The sequence below is a fragment of the Corvus brachyrhynchos genome, unplaced genomic scaffold (assembly GCF_000691975.1).
Source record: "Corvus brachyrhynchos isolate BGI_N302 unplaced genomic scaffold, ASM69197v1 scaffold7, whole genome shotgun sequence".
In the NCBI taxonomy this organism is placed as follows: domain Eukaryota; kingdom Metazoa; phylum Chordata; class Aves; order Passeriformes; family Corvidae; genus Corvus; species Corvus brachyrhynchos.
The window spans coordinates 1,749,859-1,761,287 of record NW_008239054.1 but is presented as its reverse complement, the minus strand read 5'-3'; the positions used below and the strand labels follow the sequence as shown (position 1 = coordinate 1,761,287).

At 40.4% G+C, this 11,429-nt stretch overlaps 1 protein-coding gene across 1 annotated transcript in view; it reads right to left on the bottom strand.

Moving 5' to 3' along the window:
- The window catches only part of FHOD3 (formin homology 2 domain containing 3), a gene marked incomplete at its 5' end in the record, with an annotated part of 377,704 nt that overhangs the window by 328,211 nt on the left and 38,064 nt on the right, over positions 1-11,429 (bottom strand). The window contains one exon of the mRNA XM_017739071.1: positions 9,861-9,967. Coding sequence (XP_017594560.1) covers positions 9,861-9,967 — 107 coding nt within the window. The remainder of the gene's footprint in view (positions 1-9,860; positions 9,968-11,429) is intronic.

Sequence of the window (11,429 nt, the reverse complement as noted above, 5' to 3'; positions counted from 1 at the left end):
AATAAGTACCCACAGACTGTCACTACGAGGGGCTGGGTTTTTATGCCCCCTGAAATCTTCACAAGTATATTCACTAGGCTGGGTTGTCATTTTTATTTTTTTTTTCCCCCCCTCTTTTTAAATGGAAACAATATGAGATAGAAGGAGAAGGGGGAAAAAAATAAGAAATTCACAAGTGTCGAGTGAAACAATCAAGATATTTACCAAGTATGCATTATAAGCCACATGAATAGCACTAAATTATTTATTACTAATGTATTCCGAGTACATGTCGGTAAAAGGTGGAGTCTTCTGCATACCTCACCACAAGGCAATGATTTTTGCCAAAAGATAACGAATCACTTTTACACTCTCTAAAATGCAATGAGTTAATGCAGAAAACATTGGTTCCATTTGTCCTTTTTAGTAGTTTGGATAGTAGTAGTATGTGCAAGCAAACTTCAGAAGCTGGAAAGTGAGAATCCCCTCACCACTTCCTCTCCCTACTTTCTGAATCATCATGCTGGCTCTTTCTCAGTTGTTAATGGCTCCATTTCCACACATTAAAACAAAAACCTTCCAACAGCCCCTCGAATATTTGAGGGTCGACTGCTGCCTTCACAGTCAGAAAAAGACCATTTTTAAAGAGCTGTCATTCATGAACAAAACTATGTCCCTTCCCAACCTAAAAGCTCAACACATATGTAATTGTTTTCAGTGGGATGATTATCCTGTCATTTAGCATGATCAGTTAAATCTCCATCTTATATTTTTGTATTAAGAAAACTCAAACTTTATGAGTTGAAAAATGGTGAGGAGAATTGCATTAGAAGAGCTCTTTTAACAATAATATTGTTTCTTGGTAAAACACAAAACCAAAAGCATTGTTTCCACACTTCTTGTCAACCCTGCATCATGTTCTTCCTCAGAGATGCTTTCCAATTCTTAGGTTATATATTTCCCACTGCTGTCAGTAACTCTCAAGCTCTGGATGCACATTCCTCCCAGGAATCTTTACATTAGGTGATTTCTGGTCATGTGGTTTTGCTATCACCTGTACTTCGAAGTCCACATTACATGAACATTTTCATTTAAAACCTTTTCACCCTTGGAGAAACAGATGCCTTGAAATATCTGGATTTTTGGGGAAAAAATATTATAAGAACTGGAAACCTACAGGACAAGGGGGAAAGTAAAATAAATTAATCTCCAGTAGATGGGTCATTTGATGTTTCCATGTCTTCAGGCAAACGGCCCCTCCAGTGCTCCCAGAAACACTGTGGGACCGTCAGTTTTGGTTCCAGACCACTTCAGGTGGTCTGGGTGCATCAGGAAGAGCATTGTCAGCATAACGAGGGAGGTGATCCTGCTCCTCTACTCAGGACTGGCAAGGTCACATCTGGAGTGCTGTGTCCAGTTCTGGGCTCCTCAGGACAAGAGATACACAGCTCCTGGAACACGTAGAACAAAGGGCTACCAAGATGATTAAGGGGCTGGAGCATCTCTCATGGGAAAAGGCTGAGGGTGCTGGGCCTGTTCAGCCTCAAGAGAAGACAACCAAGATGGGATCTCATCAATGTCTGTGAGTATCTGAAGGGAGGGTGTCAAGAGAATGGATCCAGGCTTTTCTCAGTGGTGCCGAGCAAAAGGACAAGAGGCAATGGGCAGAAACTGATGCACAGGAAGCTCCACCTGGACATAAAAGAGAATTTCTTTACTGTGTGGGTGACTGAGCACTGGAACAGGTTGCCCAGACAAGTTGTGGTGTCTCCTTCCTTGAAGATATTCAAGAACCATTGGGACACAATCCTGGGCCATGTGCTCTGGGATTGAACAGGGAGCAGGGAGGTTGGACCAGAAGTCCCACTGTGGTTCCTTCCAACCTGACCCATTCGCTGATTTTGTGACCAACTTCATTAGAAGTTCCATAGTTGCAGAGCAGAAACAAACAGCACCTGCATAGTAATCTTCTTTCTCACAAAGGCCCCTTCTACCTGACCTTACTCTGACTTACAGTTCCATAAGGGGCAGCTAAATTTTTTTATAATTAAAAAAAGCAAAAAAATGACTTAGCTTGTAAAAAACAGGTTTAAGAAATTTTCATAAACATTTCTCTTTTACTAGAAATCATTCTCTACTACCTTAAGGGAAAAACCCCTATCTTTTATGGTTTTCCAATTTAATTGATGATACTAAAAAGGTAACAAAGTGAAGATGAGATTATTCGAAACGGCACAACACATTTCAAAGCAACGTCCTACTCACTTAATTGGCCATTTATGCTTTCTCAGAATGTGACCATTTTAACCAGACTCAGCAAGAACTATTTTAAAGCTGTCCTACCTTGCAGTAGAACATGCATATGTGTATGTAGGTACATAAAGTCTACTTTGCACTGATTAACATACTGCTTTGTGTCTCTTTCTGCTTTTGGAAGTTTTCCATGAGCATCACATTTGGCAAGGGCTTCTTCCCAACTTGACATACAAATTCTTAAATATAAAACACTGCTCTCAGGCCACTTATTTCTCCATATTAATTCCACTTCGGAAATGGGCTTTATATTTATTGCTGGGCCATCAATGCTTTTGCTAGCAAGCACAATTACTGAGCACATTTACTGAGCAGTAAATGTGAAATCAACTAGTGTTTTGCTGTACTTCTGTGGTCTTAGCCCTGGCAGTATTCACTAATTTTCATGGCTTCATTACTGGACATCCTGGGCTAGTCACAGATTTGCAACAGTTTAAGCTGTTAGCTCACAACTGGAGGTTAAATTGGAGACACTTATTTTTATCAGAAGCAGATTACCACCTTAGTTTAGTCAGGGGTAAACCAAACAAACACACACCACACACCACGCACACAGACAAATGGATTCCCATGGGATAAAACAGAGTGTGAGCTTGCTTACACAAACCTCTGCATTTACTACCGGGTAGGAGCACACACGGGAATGGTTGCCATGGAATAGGAAGTGCAGCTAATTCACAGCTTTTATTAATTACCCTGCACAAGCTCCCTCGGCTGCCCACATGCTCTGGGCAATACTACACTGCTTTGCCCCGGCGGGCAGTGAGTGCCCACGGTGCTGGTGTTGTTCCAGGTTTGGATTCTCGAATCAGTGGTTCTGCTCGCAACAGGAGTTGAGTTCAGAGCAGCCCTGCAGCGCTTTCTGGCAGCCCTACCTGAAGCCCCGCAGATGATCTGTTTATGGAGAGAGGAAGGGATTTCCTGCTCACAAATTGAAGGGAAACACATTTCCAAGCCTCGAGAGCCGCTCACTTAACTTACAGCCTCGTCATCGAGGAGGAGGGCAGAGTGCAAACACAGCTATTAAGCAGCTTCAATGTTAATAAAATTAAATGGTTTTAAATAGAACATCTGGCATCAGCTGTTTCCATAAGCTGTTTTTATTTAAGTTTCCACCATAAAATATTGGACTTCTCAGCTATTTTCACATGTAAACCTGAATGCCAAATTAGGCTATCTTTAAAAAACGTTGTCCTAGGAAAAACTGTAAGAATTATTCACACGCTTTTTGGTTTGGCACTTTATTTGGTATGTAACGGGCTGGGAGAGAGCTAAGCACAAGAGTATTTTTGCAATACATTTTACAATGGAAATTATTTTTGAATAAAAACACTCTTATTGCATTCATTTGCCAGCAGTAATCACTAAATTCAAAAACAGCAGATCTTCAAATGTTTCCACAGGTACCTTGGTACAGACGTAGATTTTTCCCTTTACAGCTGACTAAACTCTGGGGCAAAGTGGGAGAGAAAGAGACACAGCTGCTGTAGTATTGACAAACAAAAGCTGTAAAATCATGAGCCAAGCTCTTAAAAAACCCCAGCACTTAAACGCCATCACCAAAAAAACGCCCACCCACTAAAAACCCCCCATAGGACAAAACCAGACCACAGAACACTTCAGAGCTTGGTATGTGAGGTGCTGTCTTACACCCCAAAAGCTGCCATGTGCTTTGGACACTACTCTCAGGCACATGGATTAAGAGCACTGTGCCCCTTCACATTTCTTAAGTGCCAATGCCAAGAGCTGCCCACAACCTGCCCCAGTCAAGTCTACCAATCCCAGGTTCCTGCTCACCCCAAACCAAAACCACACACAGCGTAAAGAGCTCATGAAGACTCCTTGTCCAAGCCAAGGGAGCCACTACTTTGGATGCTGGTTCCTTCTCAGTTGAAAGGAGTGCAGTACAGTTTCCAAGACTGGGGCATTTGGAGAAGAGCAAAACCAGCTCTGCTTCCCTTTGAAGGACATGTTTGGCACATCAGTGAAAGGTCAGTCTTATCCAGTATTGCAACTTTTCTTTTGTAGGCTACTTGGCCGAAGGTTCTCCACGTAGACTGGAATGAAGCTGTAAGGTGCACAGACTGCACCCTGCTCTGACATCCCCAGAAATCTACTACACACAATAAGTTGTGATTGCTGTAATTTCTGTGCTTACTGTCACACTCCAGGTCCCTCCTAAACAGCACACACCAAAACAGGGCACCACAGGTTCTTTCCAAAAGCTCACTTCGACCTTGCATTTTGTGTCTTTTGGTGCAATCAAAGTGGCTTGCAGTCTCTGACCTCAATATATGCAGAAGAGATTTACTTCTGCACCATCAAGCCAGCTTTAAAGCTGAAACTATGTAAGAAAACAAGCCGTGGCCTGCAGTAAAATTTATTCAAGTTTGCTATTATTTTGCAGATGCTTGTTTTCTAAACACATTTTATATTCACAAATCAGTATTCATTTTTTAACTAAAAAAGTAGTAGCATTTTACTATTAGTAGGAACCTTAATTTGACAATCATTTCTTCACAAGATACTGTGTCAAGGAGATCCACTGACAAGAAATCCTTTTCTCTTAACTGGTGAATAATTTCCATGGTGGAACTTCCAACTGTTAATTGACTCCATCCTGCCTTCAGAGCACATCCCCCAGAGTCGCAGGTCTCATTTGTCAGGCCTACAAAATACATGCACATTTGTGTAATTATTGTACAGGGAAACCATATGGGACCAGTAATTTTATTTCATTTTGCTGTCAATGGTTATTGCATGATAACTATGAAAATGAATTACTACAGTTCCACCTAAAGATTAATTTCAATATTTTACCTAATTATTTTTTTACATATAAACAAAGACATTGTAACAGGATTATGAAGCTCAAAAGCCGCATAAAGTTTTGAAAATAAAGGTAGTAATAGTTATTGCACTCAATCTTTGTGAGGTAATTAAGAACAGCATCAACTTACTCATCCATAAAAACCAATTATTTCTTTAGGAATGTGACATCTTAATCTGTATCACCATTTATTCTGCAAGAGTAAGGTTTTAGCTAAACATCCACTTCAAAATGTGGTTCAACATCTCAATCTGATACATTTTAGACTGGAATACTGCTACCCTGTAGAAATTCTTACACCTTCCAAAAATTACCATAATCTCTCAGCCCAGGTTTTTTGGTTTAATGTTTCTAGGGAGCTGTTTTTCTTGTGTTTTTGTTGGGGTCTTTTCTTGCTTTGTTGCATGCTTTTTATTGTGACCATCAATTACATTTTTCAGATTCAGCATTTCATCAGACCTAATAGCTAAATGTCACAGAAAGCAAAATATTTGGGTGGACTAATATATTCTTCACAACATGAGTAAATAATGTCAATAAGCAGTCACAATCTCCTGTTTGGAGCAACACAATGACAATCTTTCACTGGCACTTCCCTTATTTTTCTTGTTGTTGGAACAGAGAAACACAGAAATGACATCAAGACAAAACACAGAGAGAAAGCTATCAGAAGTTGAGAGCATTTTCCACCTGTGAACAAACACAAATACATTCTGTTTAAACTCATACAAAATCAGCATAGAATCTACTAGTTTTCAGTACTGCTGTAAGAAATGACCCACAACATTTTTGTAAGACAAAAACTAAATTAACTTTCAAATGCATCCCCAACTTCCTTATGTAAACAAGTGACAGAAAGTTTTCATTCTCACAATTGTGCTATTTGCAAAGTCTAAGTGGGAAAAAATACAGTACATAAGCAGGAAAAGAATGGCAGAGATCCCTGCCAGACTCCATTGCCTCCAACAGATTCTGAATCAAGCCCAGAATGAACAGCACCATCAAGAGGGAAAAGGTCTGTCATGGGGCTCACCCAGACAAAATGTCTTGAGATAGGGTGTCTAGAAGGAATGCAGAAACATTAGCGCTGAAGCCATTTGTCAGAAGTACTTTAAAACAATCCCTACTGAACAAAAGTCTTGAAAACATATTCCCTGAAGAAATTTTAATTTCTCACAGCATAATGTCTAAAGAAACTCATGCTCTGCATTTTAGGATTGTGTTACCTTGTGGGCTACCATGAAGGCCTGTTAAGATATATCCATAAAGAGAGCTTGAGCAATTATATGGTAATTTAAACAGATCAGCTGCTTGACAATTCTTGCTTGCTCTGTGAAATCTCAAGGAAGCCAAGGAAAGGAGCTTCACCTGTCACTGACACCTTAAAGCAGCCAGCCCACCTAACAAACCTCCACATCACCACCCTACACAATTAAGCATCCACTAAGTAATTTGTGTTGGAAGCAAGAGAAAAAAACCAAAACAGCTAAGCAACCCAACAAGCAAGTGAGCCATGAACACATTCCAGACTTGAAAAGAAATGTCATTTTCCTACATGCTCCTACTGACCCTTTTGCTGGCTGCAACACCTTCTGCAGGACCAGCCTCATTACTTGGCCAGATGTTCATCCTGGCTCTTCCAAAACCAGCCCCCATACAAAAGCAATCTGATTCTCCTGAATCCCACAGCTATTCCCAAGGGTGCAAATGGCAGCAGGTAAAATTGTGTAAACAGGAAAGCAGTCCAATCCCCATACATGTTTTGCTCAGTTAGCCCTCCAGAGTACGAGGACACGTGTTGGCTTTTCTCCTTCCCTAGACAAAAGTTTTGATTCTGCTGGAGTGGACAGCAACTACCACATTCAGTAACAGAAGAGCATTCATTTGAAATTGCACAAGTACATATGTTTCTTATACAGGTTATTTACAGATACACATTATAAACCTCCAGCAACTGCCACCATTCTCTTCTTTCCTCTTGAAAAAAGTCCTTCATGTTTTCCACTATGCTCATCCAATCCCTCAGAGAAAAAACAAATTCCTACAGCCTCTCAAAACAATCAAAACTTTCAAGACTTTTCTTTCTGCTTGTTTTGTTTTATTTACAAGTCTCCTTTCAACAGTGTTAAAAAAAAAAATCTTCATCATCTTTCCCGGGACGAACAGGAACTTTTGGCAAAAAGATGCTGAAAACAGCCAGATTACAGGACATTCTAGTCACTTTGAATAGGAGTTTCCACAGCTGAGGTTCTAAAATTTTAAAAATATCCACCTACTAAAGCTTTCACTCAGAGTTCAGCAAACTTCAGTGACCCTGATGAGCACAGCAGCTTTGTCATGGCAGAAAGGCAGGTCCTGAGGTAGCCTAATCTCAGAAAATTAAAAGCTTTGAAGATTAAGAGCAGGACCTTGAAATGACCCAGACAGAAAAAGAGAGAGACTAAATGGTTTCTGCAGGCAGTCCCTCCCAGACAGCGGGCTGCTGCTAAGCTCCCAAGGTCTGCAGCCAGAAGCTCCAGCTCAGGAGTGCTCCAGCTCAGGAGCGCTCCAGCTCAGTGCTTTGGTCTCAGAACTCCAAGATGCAAAACTGGAGTTTAAGTTGCTAGAAAGACAGGACTGAGGACAGCATTACTGACCTCATTTGATACCCTATGTGTAGAATATTCAGTTTTTCTGAATAACATCATGTAAGTTGCATTTACCCTGAAGTAACAATGCTAAGTCCTACAGAGGAGCTTATCCCACACACTTCCAAAGTTCTGGTTGTCCTTGTTTATATTCTCTTCTCTCACAAAATATGGACAAAAATAAGATGCAGAAATCCATCTGAATCCTCGCCAGTACAAAACTCCAGTTCCATGGAGCAGCAGTTCCACGTTTTTTGGTTTGGTTTTTTTCCTAGGACAGCCACCACTGAGAAAATTAGAATCACATTTCAGGAACAATTCGTATCATTGATTTTACATGCCCAAAAGGAGCATGAAAATAAAACAAGGTGGATATTGCCATTTCAAGAGCAAAGTCTGGCAGGAAAAGCACCAAGTGGTCTCTCACTTGCCAAATTGCTTGGCAGTACCAAATTGCTACTGTGGGGTATCAAAACTAGCAAAGTTAAAATTACCAAAATTATCATTGAGACATCAATGGAAGGGAAAAAAAGTGACAAACTCAAAACATATTGCTACAAAAACAAAAAAAAATTTCCTTCATATTACTTGTTTTCAACTCATCATAAAATTACCTGGAAATAGGAACTTGTTGTTCTTTGCAGTGATTTTTATCACCTCTGCATAAAACTGAAGACCATATCAGCTTCTACACTCAACACTCCTATTGCATAGGAAAGGAAGCTCAGTTCAGCTTGTATTGGCTACTCTGTCTATTGAAGATCTCTCTTTTAAGTGGTTTCTAATAGAACAGTTTTTATCTTGCAATGGTTGCAAAACATGCCCCAAATCCGTATGCATGAATAAGATATACACAAATGCACACACGTGAGTATCTGGAACATATTATTTAAAATTCTTCTCCACATAAAATCATCTTCAGAGGCAGAGTTTAAATTTGTAAGACATATTCATCAAAGGCAAGACAGCAATCAGAAAAAGTGGAGAAGGAGTATAAGCACAAGGGCTGCATCTCCTACTGTTAACAAACTCTGACCAATTCAAAATTCAGTTAATTATTAGGTAGAAGTTCTTCACCCAGAGGGTGTTTGGGCACTGATACAGGTTCCCCAGGGCAGTGGTCACAGCACCAACCTGACAGAGTTCCAGAAGCATTTGGACACTGCTCTCAGGCACATGGTGTGACTTTTGGGGTGTCCTGCGCAGGGGCAGGAGTTGGACTCGATGATCCTGATGTGTTCTCTTCTAACTCAGCATGTTCTGTGATTCTATGAATTTCCTTCTGACACAGCTGCATTTCTCACATGTGAAGTCCATGCCAAAACGCACCCATAAAATAATCGCAACTATCCAGGCCAGTATAGTAACCAGAAAGACAAAAATAGATCTAGTTTTTCTGTTCATTTTACATCTTAACTAAGACAATTGCCTGAAAGGTCCAGAAAAGGAAATTTCTTCAAAAAGGAAGTTGTCTATGTGCATTGACACAAACACACACTGATGCTAACTTCTGCTTTCACTTTCAGTTCTCTTAAGAAGTGACTATGGAAAGCTGTGTCATAGCAATCCATGTGTGCCAGCAAGAACTGAGTGAGAGAAAAAAAGCAAGAGAGGAGAATATTCAAAAAACAACATGCACCTCCATCCCTTGGGCTGGCTTAATCAATTCCAGGAGTAAAAAAAGAAATCAATAAAGGTCTTTACTTCAAAAATATAAATGGAGAACTTAAATATCAAGGCAAAATAAATTGAGTTTATAACTTGAGGAACATCATCCCAATATAAGCCTCTACATGACTATTATCATGAGAAAGATCTCAGTGTTCTCTGAACAAACCATCCTCATTTATCAAGTTTCAAAGAACTATAAAATCTTATTAGACTAATCAAGATATTCATATTCATAGATTTCTTTACAGTATGTCGTCATCTTTTAAAGAAACTGTAAGAGTGAACGTAGAGAGAGAAGTCATAAAACTCTTAATCATACAAAGGGGCAGACATACGGGCATAGAAAGGAAAGATTCTTATCTTTTCTGTTCTTATGCTGACCTGAACATATGAAGTTAACCACATGCTTGTTTAAAAATGTTTAGTAAACCTTTACTTACCCAGCATCCTCCTGGAAGCCTTCTAATTCATCTCTTTGTTCTGCTAGGGTGGATTCTAGATCCAGATAGGTACCATTATGAGACAATTGCAGGGTGCAGTCATCAAGCTGTAGAACAAAATTCAGAGTGTTAGATTAGAGCAGTCATTCTCTCTAACATACCTCTGACGTTGCCTTCCCATTTTCCAGGTCCCCAGACAACATCTCCCTAAAACAAACTTTATGTTGGGAGCAGATAAGAAAAAAGAGTACTGTTTGGCAATTTATGCAATCCCAGATCCATGTTCCCTAGACCATACTTGCTCACAAGAGTATCAACACAACTAAAAAACAGAGAAATTTATTTGAACATACAGAAGAAGATGAGAGGGGTTTAGCACAGTGCCTTTAAAATGCAATACAGAAAGAGAAGTTAATTTCAACGTGTATCTAGGATATAAATGACTGCTCTCCGTTCTTACAGTACAGTCATTAAGTAGAGTTTCTGAGCCTCTGGATGAAGATAGAAGGAAGAAGGAGCTGTTTTGTGAGCTACTGAATGGCTCCTATGAGGACAGATACAGCCAAGGGACAATGCAAAACATGGCAGACAAGCATTGGGGTCCTGCAGTGAGGGCGAGAACAGTCAACCAAGTCACAGATTTTTCTGGTATTCTGCTTTTAGGACCAGGCACTAACTGGCCCCGGAGGGTGCAGGGGAACATTCCTGGGCACTGGGTGGGGGAGGACTGGAAACCTGTGCCAGCTTCCTACAGAGGTACTGAGGTAACAAAGGACCAGACCTGAGTGCAGAAACCTGCCTGCAATGATGCTTAAGAGGATGGGAGGTAACAATTAATAAACTATCTTTTTTTCTCTCCTGTATTCTCTCATCTTCAAGTTTTCCAATAATTGTTCCAGCTGTTGTTACAAAGAGCCAGATTTGATGAAAGTTAGAAAAGAAATTTTCTGGGGTTTTATTTGCAGGGTGCTCATCACAGTAGAAGATCTAGGAAGAATCATTCCAAAACTCTGGCTAACCCATTGACCAGGAATACAAAATAATTACTGGATCGAGAGGGATAACTAAAGAAGCTGGGAGAAGAGCTAGAAAAGAACATGAGCTCTTCTCTCACCATGGCATAACTCAGTGTCAAATAACAAAGAATGAGTAAAAAAGCCTTCCCAGGGCAGGGGAACAAGACAACATTTACCAAGGGGCAGGTGAATGTACAGGGTTGTCCTGACTCACCACTAGGGAGGTAAGTGATCATCTGCTCAGAGAATCCAGCCCAGAAGCATAAAAACAAGACATCAGTGAGTCCAGTTGAACACACTTCTGGGACCTTCATGTGCAGCACTGCACTGGGGGTCCTTTTGTGACTGGTCCCAAGTTCACAAATGTTGTAACATCCAGACATGTTGTGCTACTAGACACAAAATCCAGTCTGACAGCCAAACAGAACAGAGAATCATTAAGGCTGGAAAAGACCTCTGTGATCATCAAGTCTCACTGTTAACCCAGTGCCACCATGTTAACCACCAAAGCATGTTCCTCCATGCCACATCCACATGCCTTTTGAACACTGCA